General features: G+C 37.0%; 1 protein-coding gene across 2 annotated transcripts in view; it reads left to right on the top strand.

The window, feature by feature from the left end:
- mrvi1 (murine retrovirus integration site 1 homolog) overlaps nt 1–23111 on the top strand; it is a 76686-nt gene that overhangs the window by 12929 nt on the left and 40646 nt on the right. For both annotated transcript variants that reach the window (XM_051114470.1, XM_051114471.1), the window contains 3 exons: nt 9671–9776; nt 9909–10032; nt 13734–14217. In XM_051114470.1, coding sequence (XP_050970427.1) covers nt 9671–9776; nt 9909–10032; nt 13734–14217 — 714 coding nt within the window. The remainder of the gene's footprint in view (nt 1–9670; nt 9777–9908; nt 10033–13733; nt 14218–23111) is intronic.

The following is a 23111-nucleotide window of genomic DNA, read 5'->3' as shown; positions in this document are numbered from 1 at the left end:
AAACATTAGGCTGCTTTTAGCCTTATGCTGGTGTTGGTTCAATTGCTAGTAATGAAACTAAGTAAGTGAATAATTAAATAAATTAGCATGATAATATCGTGTATCAGCGATTTCACAGGCTGACGATAAGACAATATGAAAATTGAGCATATCGCCCAACACTAGTCCACAGTTTGCTTGTTAGCTATAGTTTGACACGTAAATGCATATTGCCTTGTTGCGATAATTTAAAAAACAATTCAGTTTTCTTATTTAAATTTACTTGACATGTATTTGACAGTTGAGAGAGGTAGTAGCTTTCCCGTAAGTGGGCGTGGCTTCAGAGTCATCAGTGGACACACCCCCAAAGTTTGAGGGCAGATAATACTGCTTATATTTTCAAGATTTTGATACCTTATTTTGTTAACTTGGTGTTTTTTATCATTAAAATTTGGCTGGGTGGTTAATTAGACATGTTCCTGTGGTGTGACAAACTCAGAACACGTATTTAAATGTTTTCAGTGCCAAGTAAATAAAATAAAGTATCAAAATCTTGAAAAAATAAGTACTATTCTCTGCTCTTAAAAGAGAACTTCACTTCTAGAACAAAAATTTACAGATAATTTACTCAGCCTCTTGTCATCCAAGGTGTTTGTGTCTTTCTTTCTTCAGTTGTAAAGAAACCATATTTTTTTGAGGAAAACATTCCAGAATTTTTCTCACCATAGAAGTCCACTATATCAAGAAAAAATCTGGCATGTTTTCCTCAAAAAATATAATTTCTTTACAACTGAAGAAAAAAATGACACAAACATCTTGGATGACAAGAGGCTGAGTAAATTATCTGTACATTTTTGTTCTGGAAATGAACTTCTCCTTTAAATGTTGGGGGTTTGTCCACTGTCACCGCCTCTCTCAACTGTTAAATCCAAATAAATTTAAATAAAGAGCCCGAACTGTTTTGTAAATTATCACAGCCAGGTAATATGCATTTACTTGATTTTTTTAAACAAAAATAATGTTTTCATTATTCATGACCTTTCCAGGTCTAAAAATCACACTCATATATCCAGTTTTTCCAAGATTGTGAGCCCTGGTTCTTAAATAATTATGACAGTTGACAGTTGTTGAGGAAACAAATGCCAGTTTACATCTTGCTTGTTGGCTGTTTAGCTTATTTAAAATCATGTTTTGTCTTATTTGAAAACATTTTAAGTCATCTAATGGCCCCCTTGGGAGTTTTCTAAGGCTTCTTGTAGGTGCCGTCCCTCTGATTGAAAACAGCTGCCCTGACATGGTGGCAGTAGGTTTTACATGGGAAAACAACTCCTAAAAATGTCTTCATAAATCATACAAATCAGTTTGTGTTGCTGATGAGGAGTCCATTTTCTCTTTTACAGTTGTAGACTATTATAATTAGAACTCCAGTTTTAAAGTGCCCCTATTGTGGATTATGAAAGATTCATGTCTTGGTTTTGGGAGTCTCCAACAACGTGTTGACATGCATGCAAGGTCAAAAAAAAACTTTCATTGTCTTATATACATTTATTTTTACCTTATTTGCTCAACGACTCCCAAACGGTTCGCTCAGCGACTCAATTCCTCTTTTGCGTGAAGCTAATCTGCGGTGATTGGTCTGATGATCCAGTCTGTTGTGATTGGTCTACTGCGTGCAGCGCATGTCAGAAACGGAACGCCCATCACCATTACATTAAACACCCAAACAGCCATGGTATAAGCATTAGCCCAACACAGAAAAATATTGATAAAGCACTGCCGTTTGTACTCCACCGTATTGCTCTATTCTTTATCATAACTCCAGGTAATAACAACGACAAACATCCACCATTCATCAACGTATTTCTAGACAATTGCGAACGAACAGATATTGCTGTTAGCCGGTTAGCCAGAGACCTACAAGCTGCACGGAGTGAACACAACACACACAACTAAATACGTATTTTGCATGCTACAGAGTACATGAAAGCAACGACTTTTTAAAAATTACTCCACTTTCAGAATAAAAATGTCCCGATAATTTACTCACCCCCATGTCATCCAAGATATTCATGTCTTTCTTTCTTCAGTCGCACAGAAAATACGTTTTTTCAAGAAAACATTCCAGGATTTTTCTCATTATAGTGGACTTCAGTGGTGCTCAATGGATTGAAGGTTAAAAATAGTTTCAGTGCAGCTTCAAAGGGCTCTAAACAATCCCAGCCAAGGAATAAGGGTCTTATCTAGCGAAACGATAAGTCATTTTCTTAAAAAAATATTTATACACTTTTAAACCACAAATGCTGGTCTTGTCTAGCTCTGTGATGTGCATGCATACTCTGCACTCCATTTCAAGACAGTTAGGGTATTTCGAAAAACAACTAATTTTCTCCTCCAAGTTCAAAATTGTCCTACATCACTGTTTTTCGCCCTTTTTTTTGTAAAGGGATTTTGACCCTCCTTGCCCATTCACTTTGTTAACACTGGGTCAGGTACTTCTGCAGTGATGTAGGACCGTTTTGAAGTTGGAGGAGAAAATGAGACAGGAGTTTTTTGACATACCCTAAATGTACCCTAACAGATTTACCCTCACAGTGCAAACACAGCGTCTTCTCGACATGATTTACTGGGTCTGCATGTGCGATAAGTGGGTGGGCAATATGCTAATGTTTCATGTTGTCATCAACTTGAAACAGCTTAAGATTCATTTTAAAAACAACTCGTTTAAATGACTCGGAATCGACTCTTTGTTTTGAAAGACAATTACTTTATACACAGAGCACTTTCAGATTTACAACTTTGCAGGATGTTTTCATTCACTGCATGAAAGGTATTTTTCAAAAATCCATAATAGGGGCACTTTAATTCTCTAGTAAATAAAATGGCACTGAAGGAGGGACCTAAGTCACAATATAGAGGTTTGTGGCTTGGTCCAAACACCCAGACTCCCTAGAAACCATCCTAAGAATCTTTAGAACCACATACTGTAGTAACACCTTAGAAACCATCCTTAAAACCTTAGCACTTACTTAGCAACACCCTAGAAACCATCCCAAACACCTTTGCAACCACAGCAACAGCTAGGCCACCATTTACAACATTAATGCATGGTGGCAGTGTGCATTACTCATATTTCTTACAAAAAAGCGTAAATGTTTTAAAAGTTTTAATACTTTGTTGCACATGCCTTACTTTTTGGTGGCATAATTTATTAATATTTTCTGTAGATTTGCTCGCCCCTAAATGAAATTTTGCTAATTTAGCATTACATCACTTGTGCACCAATGGATCCTCTGCAGTGAATGGGTGCTTTCAGAATGAGAGTCCAAACAGCTGTTAAAACCATAAATCCACAAGTAATCCACACCACTCCAGTCCGTCAATTAATGTCTTACGAAGTTCAAAGCTGAAAGTTGGTAAGAAAGAATTTTCATCAAGATATTTTTGACTTTGAGTCATTGCTTTTAGCTAAAAACAGAGTAAATAATCAAGAATCCATAATATGGCTTTCTCCAGTGTCTGAGTCAGTAGAGAAATATGCACAGATTTATAAGCATTGTTTATAAGTAAAAAATCATCCAAAACAGTTCTAAACAAATGGGTTTTGTTGTGAGGGGGCAACAGGGGATGGACTTTTTCATAGTAGTAAGTAAGAGACTCGTATTTTGGCCAGAATGCCTCAAATATGAATTTGTTTCTTAGACACATGCAGCTTTCAAAACACATGAATTGATGTTTTGTGGATTACTTGTTGATTATTTTGATGTTCTTATCACCTGTTTGGACTCTCATTCTGACTGCATAGGATCCATTGGTGAGGAAGTGATGTAACACTAAACTTCTCCAAATCTGTTAAGATGAAGAAACAAACTTCTTTATATCTTGGTGGCCTGAGTGTGAGAAAATTTTTAGCTCATTTTCATTTTTAGGTGAACTATTCCTTTAAAACACTGAGCCTATATATAGCAGCTGTTTTAAAGAACGCAGTTTGGATGTCACAGTATTTGCATATTCAGACAGTAAAAAAACTCTTCCTTACTTCCTCTATAGTGGCCTGTTTTGCTGCAGTTCAGTTGCTTCTTGTTAAACTTGTACGTGCGTGCTCATTATTGATATTTAAAGAGGAAAGAAAGTAGATTGGTGTTATTAACAGCGTGCAGAAGAGAAACCAGTTTCCCACTCATCCATAAAATTTTAGTAACTAAATCTAAATCAGAAAGCGGCAGAGGTCCAAAACATACAGGCTGTGGAGGACAGAGTCATTCTTCAGCTGCAGCTCATTGGAGCATCAGGCAGAAACCGCGCTCACACACACACATACACAAGGCAGTAGCAGCCCGGAGAAGCACAAGAAGGCTTCTCCTTAAATGGTCAAAGCTCCCAGGAGTCACAGGGAGGCTGGTGCGGGGAAAAAAGTCAGGGAGAGGAAAAGAGAGAGGACGCTGAAGATTGTGGAGCTTTGAGGAAAAAATATCAACAGCACAAATACAAAGAGGGCTTTGAAGGAAATAGTGAGCTGTTAAGAGAGCATCTTTCATCCCTGTTGGCCAGCCAGGTAGAGTTTCAGCCAGTTTTTCTTTGCATGGATTGATTTATTCTCTTGAGACAAGAGTTTGCAGTGGACACTTCCAGAGAGAAGTTCTTTAAAGTGCACAACATGGTTTCCTGGGAGGTGTGACATTGCTTTGTGTGTGAAAATGAAATCTGCTGGCCTGAAATGCACTTTTCTGATGAACAAAAATGCATGTTACACACAGGAGCAGCGTATGCAGGTTGCATGTATACAACATCGTGTTTCGGAAGTCTGAGACCCCATTTAAAATCTAAGATCTAATTTAAACCTGGAAATAAAGTTTTAGTTCCTGCACTATATATAGATAGCTAATCAAATAAGCTTAATTGTGACAATGATCATGTGACAGACAGTCAGATGTTCTTGTTTCCATTGAAGCTCCAGATGCTCTTTGGATGATGCTCAAATCGCGCTGGACAGCATGATCATTAGGTTTTATGAACTTGGCATTTACTGTCAGATTGCATGCTGCTGTCATTAAAACAAAACATTAAACCAAATACTAGACTATAAAACGTAACTTCAAATTGACAGCTTTTTATACTTAGTCTGCCCCATCTAAATTTAGTTTTGTTGACATAACCCAGAGCATTTAGTAAAAATATTATGTAATTTAAATGTTAGCACGCTTAACATTTTTTCCATGCAACTTCTCACTCAAATTATGCTAATTCGATTTTAAATCATGAAAAAATACCCAAGAAAACCCAAAATGCATTCATTTTATGAATCTTTTTGTCAAAGCTTTATTTGAATGTTGTAGTGCATTTTAGCAGATAACATCGCAGTCACCCAACCAACTTTTTTTTTTTTTAATCCATCTGAAAAAAGTGCACAATTTTATTAGTTTGTTGTTTTTCAGTGTACGTTTTGAAAATTTCTAGCACAATACCATAAATAATATCGATAACCGTGGTCACTTTGATCATGATATGAAATTTTCATACTGTTTCATCTCTAGTGGTCTCATACCTTTGTACCTCATTGTATGTGAAACCGTTTTCAACATCTTTCTCAAAATATGTTGGAAAAGGTGAAATTTTACTTTTTTAAAAAAAGTTTAAATTTCTTTTGTGCATCAAAAGGATGAAGAAAACTAGTTTCCCCAGTTAATTTTTAAAGGTGCTCACCTGAATTTCCATTTCCTGTTATTTTTCACAGTGACTGTATGCCAACTACTTTCTTTTTCACACAACCAAACTTTCAGCAAATCTGGCCCACTGTAACTGTGTTACATAACAAGTGAAGGGGATGAAGGGGGGAGTGGGGGGCAGAACATGCACTTTCTCATGCAGGCGCGTCAGAGCTTTTGCCATGAGGTAACGCTGAGGTCGTCAGGGACCCGGAGGGACCTGACACCAAGATGACCTTCCATCCTCCTCAAATTTATAAGAGTTGAACTCCTCTCCATGGTGACAGTCAAAGGCCATGTAAAAATAGATCCAGTCAATGAGAATAGAGCCCACACTGACCAAAGAGAGAGAAGGAGGGTGAGATATGGAGAGAGAAAGCTCTCAAACATAGACTCATAGCCAGCAGGAAATAATCAGGGTGATTGGATTGCACTGCAATATTCATTTGCATGTCATGCTCTGTGGGGGGAACATGCTGCAGGACTCCTGCTGTCTGGCCTCCCTTAACGGCTACTGGATAACTGAAATTATTTAGAGTGCCCTATCATCTATTTATCCTTAAAGGGATAGTTCACACAAAAAAGAAAATTCTGTCATTAATTACCCTCATGTCGTTTGAAACCCGTAAGACCTTCGTTCATCTTCGAAACTTTCTGAGCCTGCATAGACAGCAACGTAACTATCACGTTCAAGGCCCAGAAAGGCAGTAAGGGCATTGTTAAAATAGTCCATGTGACACCAGTGGTTCAACCTTAATTTTATGAGCTTGTCAATGCTTTTTTTGTGCAAAGAAAAGGAGCCAGCGTTCTCCTGGATCTCTCCTGAATGCGTGTCGAAGACTGACAGGGAAGAGAAGTTGTTGTTCAAATAAAGGCTTTATTTTTGTTTTCTTTGCACACAAAACGTATTCTCATAGCTTCACAAAATTAAAGAAACACTCCACTTTTTTTGAAAATAGGCTCATTTACCAACTCCCCTAGAGTTAAACGGTTGAGTTTTACCGTTTTCTAATCCATTTAGCCGATCTCCGGGGTCTGGCAGAGACCATGGGTGCAGCAGGTGCAATGATATTACGCAGCACCTGAAAGTGACCGGCACTAAGTTTGTGTAGATGCGGAGTTGATGTAGCTGGCAGAGTTGATGGCTGTGTAATATCATTGCGTCTGCTGCACCCATGGTACGGCAGCAAAGTTCCTTGATTATTAGCCGGAATGAGAGTATAGGTCCTAGCCATATCGACCTAGAAAATCGCAACTTTTCATTTTTCGTCCGTCTTTGTACACAATGTAACTACAGAAGAGTAAAGTTTTAAATAGGAAAAATATTGAAACTCTTTGGTCATTTTTGAGCTAGATGCTAACATTCGGATTCAGTGATCTGTGCTAAGCTATGCTAAAAGTGCTACCACCAGACCCAGAGATTGGCTAAATGGATTCGAAAACGGAAAAACCCAACTGTTTAACTCTAGGGGAGTTGGAAAATGTGTTTGTGTTTGTTTAGGGTTGAACCAGTGATGTCACATGGACTATTTTAACGATAGTTGTAGTCCTAACTACCTTTCTGGGCCTTGAAAGTGGTAGGGTGCAGGGTCAGAAAGCGCTCAGATTTAATCAAAAATATCTTAATTTGTGATCTGAGGGTGAACAAAGGTCTTACGGGTTTGGAACAACATGAGGATGAATAATTAACGACAGAATTTCATTTTTGGGTAAACTATCCCTTAAATGATTGTTTTAATTTTCTGTTTTAATACATTATAAAATATGATTTATTCTTGTTATGCCAAATTATTTTCAGCATTAATTTTCAGCAGCCATTACTCTAGTTTTCAGTTTCTTATTTTTTTTGTGAAAACCTTTATACATTCTTTGACGACTAGAAAGTTTAAAAGAACAGAATTTATTTGAAATAGTTTTTTTTAAAACAATGTCAAAGTCTGTACTGTTAGTTTTTATCAATTTAATGCATCCTAAATATAATTTTTTTTAATTGTGCTAACCCAAAATTTCAAACAGTAGTGTAAAAATAGATGTGATAGCAATCCACCCAATTTATTCATATGTGTATGATTTAAACTTGAATGACATCTGATAGAATAACTTCTTTTTAGGTGTAATTTAACAACAAAAAATAACTGAAAATGTTACATAGTGAAAAAACTATTATCCCCCAACATTGCATCATTAAAACAGACATTTTCAGAAATTGTCATCATTACTAACAAATAGTTAAAAAAATGTTAACAATTGCTTAATAAACAAAATAATTTATTCTACATCTATATAAAGAAACAGATAACTTGTGGATCTTCCAATACCATTGATCAAATTTAGTGGAGAGTGAACAGTAATTATTGGTGAAAGAGTGTTGCACACCACATGTCAGGACCAAGAAGCACATTTTTATTGCTCAGAGTTTGCTATTTTATAGAAGGAAGCTTAAAGGAGAAGTTCTCTTCCAGAACAAAAATTTAAAGATAATGTACTTACCCCATTATCTAAGATGTTCATGCCTTTCTTTCTGCAGTCGTAAAGAAATTATGTTTTTTGAGGAAAACATTTCAGGAATTATCTCCATGTAGTGGACTTCAATGGTGCCTGCGAGTTTGAACATTCAAAATGCAGTTTCAATGCAGCTTCAAAGGGCTCTAAATGATCCCAGCCGAGGAAGAAGGGTCTTATCTAAGGAAACGATCTGTCATTTTCTGAAAAAAAAAAAAAAAAAAAAAAGTAAATACTTTTAAACCTCAAATGCTTGTCTTGTCTAGCTCTGCGATGTGCATGTGAACTCTGTGTAATCCGGGTTAATACAGTTAGGGTATGTTGAAAAAAACCCATCTCATTTTCTCCTCCAGCTTTAAAATCATAGGATGATTTTTGAAGTTTTTTGACCTACCCTAACTGTCTTGACCTGGATTACACAGAGTACACATGCACATTGCAGAGCTAGACAAGATGAGCATTTGAGGTTAAAAACTATATAAATTGTAATTGTTTTTTTTTAGAAAACTGACTGATCGTTTCACTAGAAAATACCCTTATTCTTCGGTTGGGATTGTTTAGAGCCCTTTGAAGGTGCATTTAAACTGCATTTTGGACTGGCACCATTGAAGTCCACTATTCCACTATATGGAGATAATTCCTGAAATACTTTCCTCAAAAAACATATTTTAGTTTCTTTATGACTGAAGAAATAAAGGCATGAACATCTTGGACAATGGGGCGAGTAAATATCCTTTAATAGACTTTTTAAAGTTGTAATATTAACTTTGTCTCAGATATTTCACCTGAAGGAGTATAAAAATAGACAGTAAGGATATAGACATATATAGACAGAATGAATGTGATGTGATGAATGTGACAGCTCAAATAATGGTTTTGGCAGGATTGAAGATAAATGGTTCAGTTCATATTGAAATCATATTGACAGACTTTTTGTTAGACTTTAGTATACTGGGATATTTAAGCATGTTTGAAACATTGAGATCTGTGTCAAACCCTACAGAAGACCCAAGAGATTACTATGGTCTTTACTATGGAACATTCAGAAAAGCAGGAATTTAAGAAAAGTCTCCATTCAATCTCATTGTTATTTTGAAGAGAAAAATTCAAGAAGTCATTTGGTATTTCTCTTTTCCTGCTGTACCAATAGGAAACTGGGAGATGACTGTGCACGATAAAACATGATTCATACATTTCCATCAAATTCAAGCCAATATAAATCATTGCAGTGGCTTGAGATTTCACACTTAAAAGTTGTTTGATATTGTGCCTTCAAAACCGTTATCTCTTCCGCCCAGCACTAAAGATCACTCTTCTATTTTAGTCAAAGTGTTAGGGAAATCCTTCTGATATCATCACTTTTAAATGTCAATTATATTTTGAATAGTCTTTTCTGATAAGATAACATACACAGAACACAACAGAACAGAGGAAATATTTATCTGGCACATAGTCATCATTGAATATTTTGTGTATTTTTCTTTAAGGTCAGCAGAAATCCAGACGCAACACTCCTAGATCAGGATCCTGGTCCGCCATCTGAGCTTTGGCTGAAACGTGCTGACAGCGTTTGCTCTGAACCGACGTCTGAAGGTAATATTGCAATAGATTCTCTTTTTTTAGCTCAGGTTTTCTCAGTTGTGTATCAACTTTTCCTCAGATGTTTCATCTAATAATAAAAGTAAGAAGTGAGTCTCCAATTGGTTTCAATATGCTTCCTCTCAGGTCTTCCATCTGTGGGAGCGCTCACCCTACAGAGTCCCACTTTACTCTGTACTGAGAGCTCTTTGCCGGGACCATCAGCTTGTGAGGAGTCCACGCCACACAACAGACAGGAGAATGTAGCTGGGTCAGTGTTTACATTCCTTCCCTTCTTACAGGACAAGGCTTGTGTGTGTTTATGTAAAATCCTCACACAAAGATGATCCAGTGTGAGGTGAGACTGTGCAGGAACACCAGAGTTTATACTGTCACCCACCGTGGCCCCGATAAATTACTTTGACTCCCAACTGGTACGTGTAAACCCTTTTAGCGTGGACCAAAAACGTAAAGGAAACATTCTTCTTGGGTAATGCAATAGAGAAAAGATGTCTTTTTCCACTATCATTTTGCTGCACTCAATATCTAGGGACCAGAATATCTTAGATATACTTAGAACTACGTTATATACTTAGAAACTACCGAAAGGGTTGTAGTAATCACCTAGCAGCCACCAAGCAACTATTTTAAAAAACCTGCCCAACAACCACCAGGTAACCACTTAGAACTCTTTAAAAACTACATAGCAACCACTCAGAAAGCTCTAGTTATCATTTAACAAGCACCCAGAGTACTGTCAATCACCTAGCAACCACCATGGAAACTAGTAACCACAAAGTCTTTATTTGTTTTACAAAGTTTTTTTGAGGTGGGGTGGGTGTACTAGAAAACTAAAAACACATTAGTATATAAACCCCTCCTTCCAAAATATAGAATGTTCTCTGATTGGTTTGCTGCCTCAGTGCGTTGTCATTGGCTAACTGCTTAGAGGTTGTTTTTTGGAAATGTCATGCCCATACTATAACTGAGAGTTTCCATCTGCTGAGCTGTAAATATTAAACACTGAAAAAAATAACTTGTAGGATTTACTTGATAAAATCTTCATAACAATTTGCAGCAGCACATTTTAAGTACATTTTACTGCTACTGCTCTGTTCAGTTTTCCTGTTATTGTTGAGTAAAATCTACTTGCCATTAAACGTAAAATCTATTTAAGTTTAAGTTAAGTGAATTTAATGAAAAAAATAACTAACTTTAGCTTGGCCAGTAAAATTTAGAGTTAGGAAAAAAGAAAGTGGCTCACCACCACCAGCAGTTTGATCATTTTCACTAAAATTTCATGGCTCCCAAATATTTTGTTGTATGAATGTCTGAATGTGCAATACATCAAAATAACAAACAGCCTCTACATTTAGGAAAGAAAAAAATCAGTTTTATTGTAGGTTCAAGATTTTTTTTGAATGTAGGAAAGTTTAATTAAAAAAGCAACATTCTGTGGAAAAACCTCAAAAAAAAGAAAAAAAAGAGAAAAGAAAATTGCATGTTTATCACATACTACATCTGAAAAGCGAAGTATATCACTTCCATCAGCACCCCCAAAGATTTGCATTCCTTTACCACTTCATCTCATTTGACTCTGATCGTCATTTCACTCTGTAACATTTCATTTATGCTGTTTATTGTTTATGATCGCATTATTTTTCAATGGGAAAGCATTGTCTCATGTATAACAGAAAATTTTGTGTTTGACGGGAAAACGTTGTCTTTTTAATAATGGAAAATTCTGTGTTTGGCGGGAAAGTGTTGTCTTATGAATAACAGAATAACGGATAATTCCGTGTTTGGCGGGGAAGTGCTGTCTCTTGAATAACGGATAATTTCGTGTTTGGCGGGGAAGTGCTGTCTCTTGAATAACGGATAATTCCGTGTTTGGCGGGGAAGTGCTGTCTCGTGAATAACGGACAATTCCGTGTTTGGCGGGGAAGTGCTGTCTCTTGAATAACGGATAATTCCGTGTTTGGCGGGGAAGTGCTGTCTCTTGAATAACGGATAATTCCGTGTTTGGCGGGGAAGTGCTGTCTCTTGAATAACGGATAATTCCGTGTTTGGCGGGGAAGTGCTGTCTCGTGAATAACGGACAATTCCGTGTTTGGCGGGGAAGTGCTGTCTCGTGAATAACGGATAATTCCGTGTTTGGTGGGGAAGTGCTGTCTCTTGAATAACGGATAATTCCGTGTTTGGCGGGGAAGTGCTGTCTCGTGAATAACGGACAATTCCGTGTTTGGTGGGGAAGTGCTGTCTCTTGAATAACGGATAATTCCGTGTTTGGCGGGGAAGTGCTGTCTCTTGAATAAAGGATAATTCCGTGTTTGGCGGGGAAGTGCTGTCTCGTGAATAACGGACAATTCCGTGTTTGGCGGGGAAGTGCTGTCTCGTGAATAACGGCTAATTCCGTGTTTGGTGGGGAAGTGCTGTCTCTTGAATAACGGATAATTCCGTGTTTGGCGGGGAAGTGCTGTCTCGTGAATAACGGACAATTCCGTGTTTGGTGGGGAAGTGCTGTCTCTTGAATAACGGATAATTCCGTGTTTGGCGGGGAAGTGCTGTCTCGTGAATAACGGATAATTCCGTGTTTGGTGGGGAAGTGCTGTCTCTTGAATAACGGATAATTCCGTGTTTGGCGGGGAAGTGCTGTCTCTTGAATAAAGGATAATTCCGTGTTTGGCGGGGAAGTGCTGTCTCGTGAATAACGGACAATTCCGTGTTTGGTGGGGAAGTGCTGTCTCTTGAATAACGGATAATTCTGTGTTTGGCGGGGAAGTGATAATTCCATGTTTGGCGGGGAAGTGCTGTCTCTTGAATAACGGACAATTTCGTGTTAGGTGGGAAAGTGCTGTCTCATGAATAACGAAAAAATTCTGTTTGGTGGGGAAGCATTGTCTCTTGAATAATGGAAAATTCCATGTTTGGCGAGGAAGTGCTGTCTCATGAATAACGTAAAAATTCTGTGTTTGGCGGGGATGCATTGTCTCTTGAATAATGGAAAATTCCATGTTTGGCAGGAAACGTCTCATGAATAATGGAAAATTTTCAGTTTGGCGGGAAAACGTCTCATTAATAATCAAATTCTGTTTTTGACTGGGAAGCATTGTCTCATGATTAACAGAAAAATTTGTGTTTGGCGAAAAAAAAGTTTTCTCATTAATAATTAAAAATTCTGTGTTTGGCAGGGAGGAGTTAATAACTACTGAGCAACTACCAGAATATCTCCATACACATTTTCAGACCCTAAAACTTTCTAGTAACCACAGAGCAATCACTTGCACCATGCTAACCAACTAGCAGCCACCAGGAAACTCTAGTAACCACAGAGCAACCATTTGCAACCATTAACTACTTTGAAAACAACCCAGAGGACTGTAGTTAACCACATAGCAACCATCCAGAGCACTGTAATGAACACCTAGCAACCTCTAGGACATTCTAGTAACCACTTAAAACACCATAAGTAACTAGCAACGACCGACACTAGCAACACCCTAATACCCATTTGGCATCCACCCAAAACACCCCAGTAACCACCTGGCAACCACCAGAACACCCTACTATCCGCCTACTACTATTGGTAATCATCCAGCAACCATCCAGATACCATAATATGCATCTAGTTAAAGGTATTCTAGTTAATGCAGTACTCAAAAATGAAAATTCCACTCCACGCTCAAGTTGTTCCAAACGTGCATGAGTTTCTTTCTTCTCTTGAAGATAATATATTTCGAAGAATGTTAGTTACCAAACAGCTGCTGGTTTGCTGATTGACTTCCATAGTATGGAAAAAAATACTGTGGAAGTCAATGAGTTTGGCATGGACAAACACCACCCACAATTTCTTACATAAAATGTTAAAATCTGGTTGTATTGTGTTAATGTGTAGCATACTGTTATGTTACATTGTTCTAGATTGTGCATAGGTTATGGACAATAAGTGAGTTGTTTATTGTTTTTCTTTAGGTTAGACCGGCCAGCAAGCCATGATAGCGTCCTCTCAGAGTCAGAGGCTATTACAAACACCTTAGCTGTAAACGAGGAAACGTGCAGGAGTCAAAGTAAAGTAGAGACTGGATGTGCAGGAACTGAGCTACAAAACAGCAGAGGACAAACAGAGAGTTCTGTGAGGTGCCAAAAATCAGAACATACCAGCAGGACAGAGGCCTTAAAACTTCTGAACCAAGGGCAGCCTTCCAAGTCAGCGGACGTCTGGGATAATCAAGGGTTCAATTCATCAGGGGAGACCCAAGTAGAGGATACTGGGAGGTGTCAAGAGGGAAGAAAGGATTCAGATTGCACTGGGAGGAGTCGAGAGGAATCTGAGAGCAGCGGACAGAGTCAAGCGAGGACAGGGAACAGTGAGACTCAAGAGGAGCCCAAAACAAGTGACTCAGACACATCAAAGAGTCCAAGTGTCCAAGCCGCTGATCTTACTGACACTCCAGGGGTGAGTTACATCCATTATTAAACAGTTTGTCCAACCATATAATTTCATGTGGTACTGACTCACTCTCCACAATGAACCGTGCACCTTATTCATTGATAAAGCACATTGTTTATTGATAATTCCTTCTTTCAATTCTTTGTATGCCTCTGGAATCAATTGCCTTTAAAGAAAAAACTCAGTAATACTCCATCCTTCTTTTTAACCTGGACTTGAGAATGTTTTTCCCATTTAAGGTATGCATCCTTCCCAGTGTTTTGGTCCTAATACAACCCCAATTTAGGGAGGGGTCCTGTTCCAGGAGGGCCACCTTCCTGTAGAGTTTAGCTGCAACCTATTTAGAAGTATCTGAACCAGCTATTCAGAGTCTTCCATGTAGGTGTGTTAGTGCGGGTTAGAGCTAAACTCTGCAAGATGTTGGCCCACTAGTACTACAGTTAGACAACCTTGAGGTAGGAGCAAGAATAGGGCATCTCAATCTGGGTTGTGCTTCCATTGATGCAATTTTAAACATTTGTTTTAGTGGTGCTTATTTGGGCAAAATCAATTTTACTAATACATTTAAGTGTTAAAATGAGATGCATAACTTTAAAATTCTGTTTGGGCTATAGACATGATTGGTGCCTTAAAGAGGTCATCGGATGCCCATTTTCCACAAGTTGCAAGATTCTTTAGGGTCTTAATGAAAAGTCTATAATATACTTTGGTTAAAAAATCTCAGCGGTTGTGTAAGACAACGCCCTTTTTACCTTGCCAAAATCAGATCTGCAAAAATCATCCTGTTCTGGTCGAGGCTGCTTTAACAGTTAATGAGCTCTGCTTGCCCCGCCCCTCTCTTCTCTCTGAGAGATTGTTTACTTTAGCCACATTTAGCCGCATTTAGCCGTTAAACTTGCTAACTAGCACGTTATTAGGAAAGGTGATTGCAGAGATTCGTTAAAAAACCCTTATACTCACTTCTGCTGTAGGTGAAGCTGGATCATGAATGATTTGCGCGAACATAGACACATTTATGTAGATCAGGAGGCGCATTCCCTTCACAAACAAACTTAATCCACTGCATCTTCAGCTGCTCAGATGTCGGGAGTAAATGACGACCACTATGTTCATTATTATATCCAGCAACAGAACACCTCAATCACTCAATCGCAGATATTCTTGTCTAACTTACATCCCTGCTCCAGCATCAAAACAATGGCGGTTGGACAGCTGTGACAGCTGGTCTGAGGTAAGACACTCATGTCAATCAACTATCGTGGGAGCGGCCTCTGTCGGTGTAACGCCACACCGACAGGCATCTGAGAATGGCACAATTTGAAAAGAGGATATTATTTTTACAAATTAATTAAAAACCACTGCATGGATTTTTATTATTATAGGGTAGATTTGTACATACACTGTCAACACACATTAATGTTCAAACAACATGAAAAAGTGAACTTTGCTTCTGATGACCCCTTAAAAATGTACAGCTGTTAAGCTGTTTAAAAAACATTTTACACAATAGTTGATTGACACGACCATCTTACCTTAGACCCACCCTGAGTAAGCTGAGTTAGCTAACAGTCCGACCGCCATTGTTTAGACTCCAGAGGGACGTAGACAAGAATGTCTCCTAAGCGTTTGAGGTGTTTTGTTGCTGGATGTAATAATGAGCATAGCAGTCAACATATATCATACATCACGTCACAGTACTTTTACAGTACTTTTGAAGGAAACGGCAATCTATATAAATGTGTCTATGTTCGCGTGAATCATTTGTGATCCAGCTTCACCTACAGCATAAGTGAGTATAAGAGATGTTATGTATCTGTGCAAATCGCCTTTCTTAATAATGTGCTAGTTAGCAAGTTTTGTGTCTAAATGCAGCTAAAGTAAACAGTACTGCTCGGTACCCCACAGAAGAAGGGGTGGAGTGAACAGAGCTCATTAGCATTTAAAGGCAAAGGCATTTCAAGGCAAAGGCAGCAAAACAGCTTTTCCCTCTGTGAAAAGGGATAATTTAGACAAGGTAAAAAGGGTGTTTTGTACACTACCACTGAGAAATTTTAACTAAAGTATGTTATAAACTTCTCATTAAGACCCTAACGAATCATATCAACTTGTGGAAAATGGGCATCCGATGACCCCTTTAAGGTGAGCATATTTCTAAAAAGAAAACAGGAGACATTTCCTAGTTCAGTGGTCAAACTATCACTGAAATCTCTTGTGATTATCTACAAATTAAAAAAACAGGAACAATATATTTTTGTATGTTTTTGTTTTTTAACCATTATACTATAGCCATTCAACATTACAGTATAACTGAGTGCTTTAACATAATTTAACTTTTATTAGACTTGTAATTTAAGTGAACTTAAAACAATCTTCACATAAACCCATTATAATAACTGTCATATATTTACCTGTGCCCTTCAGCAAGTAAATTAAAGCTAAATTTAATAAAGTTATCAAACACCCCTAAATCTAAATTAAATAAAAGATAAAGCTTAAAACTACAGAAGTTATTGATCTCCTCTTTTTTTAATTTTCTTGCATACAATTATGATTCAGTTTCAATTTTCTCAAAACAATGTGCACAAAACTGTCTTTGTTTTTACAGTAGTTAATGCAACCAACCATTACTTAAAATATCTAAAAAAAAAAAAAAAAAAAAGTTTAAATCAAATCACAAACATTTCTGTACCATTTGTCCAAACACAACAAACAAAATTCTGTCGTTTGTCATTCTATCAAATGAATATGCTATATTTTTAATTGGCCCTAAACTGATAACTGTTTGTTTAATCAGACACTCAGCACAGGAATTGCAGTTTTCCTAATCGTTTACACATTTATCAAAATTGCTTTAATGTAATAATAAAAGGAAAAGTGTACAAAGAGCAAGAATGAGTATGCAAAAAAAAAAATTATAATAATAATATAAAAATATAAATACAAATAAAATAAATAAAAAAAAAATACTTAAGATGCACAGTGAAGAATTAGTGCTGAAAAGGTTATTTTACACAGTTATTTACAGTTATTTTTGTGCCTGACCTTGTTGAATATGCATTTGTAGGAATTTCTCTTACAGAGGCAAAATTTCTGAGAGGACAGTATTACAATGAATCGCACAATGTAATTTACTAACATTTGTGCTCGTCAAATTACTGATATTAGCACCATTATTTTACGCCCCAAAGAAGCACGTCCTAAAGCAGGTGGTAAGTTGCGCTGCTCTTGCAATTGTGCTTTTATGCAATTGTACTCCAACGTACTTTCGCCCCGTTTATTAAGTCTGACCCCTTATGTGCATCAAAACGTCATGTGACTAATTTGTTGAGGGAAGACAGGGTGTCCAATCTTGGTCATGGAGTTCAGTTTAGGTTCAGCTTCCCAGCATAACTTTCTGGAAGATTCTAGTAATCCTGAAGACCTTGATTACCTTAGTTCAGGTGTGTTTAATTGGGGTTGAGCTGAACTGCAGGACCAGGATTGGACACCCCTGAGAAGAGACAATATCAGCTGACCAATGTCTTAGCATAGCATCCCAAACATAAGGAACTGTTGCTGATTGCAAATGCAGGGTTGATGATAATGTTTTGTGTGTGAGCTCCAAGTTGCAACAAAATCATAGAAGTAGTTTATTATACTGAATAAGTGAATCTGGAAATGAGTGTTCAGTTCTGTTGAACCCACTGAATGGAAAGACTATTTTAATCTGCAAATAGCTTTGCAAAATTCAGATTGTTTACATAAGAAAAATTCACAAATTTGGAAGAAACCTGTCCATTTGGGACTGAAGGGTATGATCTTTTGACTTGATTCAGTAAGTAACCACTAAATCCAGTGATGTTTCCATCCAGTATTTCAGTAGTCTATTTCTGTATGATAGAAGTGTGTGGGATGAATGATGCAGGGTTTATTTATGCTTGTTACTAATGAGTTGTCTATTTTCTTGCGTACAGTTGTGATTCTGTTTCATAATGACTCAAATGTGAATTCACTGCTGGAGTCTTTCACAGCATGTAAACACTGTTGAATTTCTCTTCCCTTATAAGACATTCACTAAAATAGCATTTGTCTCTGAAATTGTCTCCTATTTTGTTTGGGTGTACAGGAAGCCAAAGATAGCTTTTGTAGCATTCAGAAGTTATTGATCTCCACTTTTTAAAATTTTGTTCTTTGATTAACAGACATCACAGCAGCTGGTTATTAGGATATTTTGGCTGCTGTTACTTTAAAAGCTTTCGCTGCTTAACTTGAAGTGGATCTGACACTGTAAAGTACTGTAAATGTGACTCTTACAGTTTTTCTCAATCAATTTGACACATTTCCCCAAACTCAGGTCACTGTTCTCAAAACATTTAACACAGTGAGCTGAACACATTGTAATTGTCCTAAACAGACGTTTTCATTTATTTCATACAATGTTGTCCCAACACAACAAACAAAATTCTGTCATTTGTCATTCTATCAAATGAATATGCTATATTTTTAATTGGACCTAAACTGATAACTATTTGTTTAATCAGACACTCAACACAGAAATTGCAGTTTTCCTAATTGTTTACACATTTATCAAAATTGCTTTAGTGTAATAATAAAAGGAAAAGTATACAAAGAGCAAGAATGAATATGCAAAAAAAATAATAATAATAATATAAAAATATAAGTACAAATAAAATAAATAAAAAAAAATACTAAAGATGCACAGTGAAGAATTAGTGCTGAAAAGGTTATTTTACAGAGTTATTTACAGTTATTTTTGCGCCTGACCTTATTGAATATGCATTTGTAGGAGTTTCTCTTTCAGAGGCAAAATTTCTGAGAGGACAGTATTACAATGAATCGCACAATGTAATTTACTAACATTTGTGCTCGTCAAATTACTGATATTTGCACCATTATTTTACGCCCCAAAGAAGCACGTCTTAAAGCAGGTGGTAAGTTGCGCTGCTCTTGCAGTTGTGCTTTTATGCAATTGTACTCCAACGTACTTTTGCCCCGTTTATTAAGTCTGACCCCTTATGTGCATCAAAACGTCATGTGAATAATTTGTTGAGGGAAGACAGGGTGTCCAATCCTGGTCCTGGAGTTCAGTTTAGGTTCAGCTTCCCAGCATAACTTTCTGGAAGATTCTAGTAATCCTGAAGACCTTGATTACCTTAGTTCAGGTGTGTTTAATTGGGGTTGAGCTGAACTGCAGGACCATGATTGGACACCCCTGAGAAGAGACAATATCAGCTGACCAATGTCTTAGCATAGCATCCCAAACATAAGGAACTGTTGCTGATTGCAAATGCAGGGTTGATGATAATGTTTTGTGTGTGAGCTCCAAGTTGCAACAAAATCATAGAAGTAGTTTATTATACTGAATAAGTGAACCTGGAAATGAGTGTTCAGTTCTGTTGAACCCACTGAATGGAAAGACTATTTTAATCTGCAAATAGCTTTGCAAAATTCAGATTGTTTACATAAGAAAAATTCACAAATTTGGAAGAAACCTGTCCATTTGGGACTGAAGGGTATGATCTTTTGACTTGATTCAGTAAGTAACCGCTAAATCCAGTGATGTTTCCATCCAGTATTTCAGTAGTCTATTTCTGTATGATAGAAGTGTGTGGGATGAATGATGCAGGGTTTATTTATGCTTGTTACTAATGAGTTGTCTATTTTCTTGCGTACAGTTGTGATTCTGTTTCATAATGACTCAAATGTGAATTCACTGCTGGAGTCTTTCACAGCATGTAAACACTGTTGAATTTCTCTTCCCTTATAAGACATTCACTAAAATAGCATTTGTCTCTGAAATTGTCTCCTATTTTGTTTGGGTGTACAGGAAGCCAAAGATAGCTTTTGTAGCATTCAGAAGTTATTGATCTCCACTTTTTTAAATTTTGTTCTTTGATTAACAGACATCACAGCAGCTGGTTATTAGGATATTTTGGCTGCTGTTACTTTAAAAGCTTTCGCTGCTTAACTTGAAGTGGATCTGACACTGTAAAGTACTGTAAATGTGACTCTTACAGTTTTTCTCAATCAATTTGACACATTTCTCCAAACTCAGGTCACTGTTCTCAAAACATTTAACACAGTGAGCTGAACACATTGTAATTGTCCTAAACAGACGTTTTCATTTATTTCATACAATGTTGTCCCAACACAACAAACAAAATTCTGTCATTTGTCATTCTATCAAATGAATATGCTATATTTTTAATTGGCCCTAAACTGATAACTATTTGTTTAATCAGACACTCAACACAGAAATTGCAGTTTTCCTAATCGTTTACACATTTATCAAAATTGCTTTAGTGTAATAATAAAAGGAAAAGTATACAAAGAGCAAGAATGAATATGCAAAAAAAAAAAAATAATAATAATATAAAAATATAAGTACAAATAAAATAAATAAAAAAAAATACTAAAGATGCACAGTGAAGAATTAGTGCTGAAAAGGTTATTTTACACAGTTATTTACAGTTATTTTTGCGCCTGACCTTATTGAATATGCATTTGTAGGAGTTTCTCTTTCAGAGGCAAAATTTCTGAGAGGACAGTATTACAATGAATCGCACAATGTAATTTACTAACATTTGTGCTCGTCAAATTACTGATATTTGCACCATTATTTAACGCCCCAAAGAAGCACGTCTTAAAGCAGGTGGTAAGTTGCGCTGCTCTTGCAGTTGTGCTTTTATGCAATTGTACTCCAACGTACTTTTGCCCCGTTTATTAAGTCTGACCCCTTATGTGCATCAAAACGTCATGTGACTGAATAATTTGTTGAGGGAAGACAATCCTGGTCCTGGAGTTCAGTTTAGGTTCAGCTTCCCAGCATAACTTTCTGGAAGATTCTATTAATCCTGAAGACCTTGATTACCTTGGTTCAGGTGTGTTTAATTGGGGTTGAGCTGAACTGCAGGACCATGATTGGACACCCCTGAGAAGAGACAATATCAGCTGACCAATGTCTTAGCATAGCATCCCAAACATAAGGAACTGTTGCTGATTGCAAATGCAGGGTTGATGATAATGTTTTGTGTGTGAGCTCCAAGTTGCAACAAAATCATAAAAGTAGTTTAATATATTGAATAAGTGAACCTGGAAATGAGTGTTCAGTTCTGTTGAACCCACTGAATGGAAAGACTATTTTAATCTGCAAATAGCTTTGCGAAATTCAGATTGTTGACATAAGAAAAATTCACAAATTTGGAAGAAACCTGTCCATTTGGGACTTAAAGGTAGGATCTTTTGACTTGATTCAGTAAGTAACCGCTAAATCCAGTAACTTTTCCATCCAGTATTTCAGTAGTCTATTTCTACATGATAGAAGTGTGTGGGATGAATGATGCAGGGTTTATTTGTGCTTGTTACTAATGAGTTGTCTATTTTCTTGCGTACAATTGTGATTCTGTTTCATAATGACTCAAATGTGAATTCACTGCTGGAGTCTTTCACAGCATGTAAACACTGTTGAATTTCTCTTCCCTTATAAGACATTCACTAAAATAGCATTTGTCTCTGAAATTGTCTCCTATTTTGTTTGGGTGTACAGGAAGCCAAAGATAGCTTTTGTAGCATTCAGATGAGATTTAATGGAATATGGAATGCGTGCCTTTGGGAGAATGAAGGAGTCTCCTTTCTCCTCGATCTGTATCTTGAGACCAAGTCGTGTTTATACAACAACTCGACAAGACAATTGAAACAGCCCTCTTATGATTTGCTGCATTAATGACTCATGAATATTTTTAGACATGTGTTTATGGTAGAGATAAGCTGTGAAAGCTAATATAAATGGGCAAATACTTCACTCTCATTGGCTGGTGATGTTGCTCATACATTTATTCTGCAAATAAGAGTTTTTCTTCTCCTGATGATGACACTTTCAGATGTTGTTCTTGTTGGCAGTGCTCGTCAGTATTTTTGTATACGAGATGCCATCAGTAACTGTTATTTTGCTAAAGGAAAACATTTCCTCTTGAACCACTCTGAGAGGCAGGAACATGAGATGGGGTTTTGTGATAGGACAAATGCCAGTGGGGGGGAAGCATGCATATATTTTGTCAAGCAAATCCCACACTGTGGTTAAGAGGTTTCTATTCCTATACCACTAACCGTAAAGTAGCAAGGTCGCCATGTTCAATATATATGTTATAATATATATGTTTATATATATACACTGACCAAAATTATGAACGCAACACTTTTGTTTTTGCCCCCATTTTTCATGAGTTGAACTTAAAGATCTAAGATTTTTTCTATGTACACAAAAGGCCTGTTTCTCTCAAATATTGTTCACAAGTCTGTCTAAATCTGTGTTAGTGAGCACTTCTCCTTTGCCAAGATAATCCATCCACCTCACAGATGTGGCATATCAAGATGCTGCAAAGGAGAAGTGCTCACTAACACAGATTTAGACAGACTTGTGAACAGTATTTTAGAGAAATAGGCCTTTTGTATACATAGAAAAAGTCTTAGATCTTTGAGTTCAGCTTATGAAAAACGGGGGCAAAAACAAAAGTGTTGCATTTATGATTTTGGTCAGTGTATATATGAAGAGTTCAGATGCAAAAGCCTCTGAATCCATCTGACATATTTCTTTAAAATTAGCATTTCTTTCTGGCTACTTTGTGTAGGTTTCTATGTAAGTACTGGTACTTCTGAATGGGCTGAGGCTGGAATTTAGCGAGTTTGAAGAAAAGTATTTGATGGATGTATACTATGTGTCAGGAGCATTCATTCAGTATCATTATCTCATTTTTGACCGAGATGGCTTTTAGCTGGTTTTGCATCTGAACTCTTCATATATATACAGTATCTCACAAAAATAAGTACACCCCTCACATTTCAGCAACGTTTTTAGTATATCTTCTTGAGGAACAATACTATGGAAATGAAACTTGGATGTA

This window comes from Labeo rohita, chromosome 7, assembly GCF_022985175.1.
Source record: "Labeo rohita strain BAU-BD-2019 chromosome 7, IGBB_LRoh.1.0, whole genome shotgun sequence".
Taxonomy (NCBI): Eukaryota; Metazoa; Chordata; class Actinopteri; order Cypriniformes; family Cyprinidae; genus Labeo; species Labeo rohita.
Note: the sequence above shows the minus strand (reverse complement) of the source record. Positions and strands in the feature narration are given on the sequence as shown.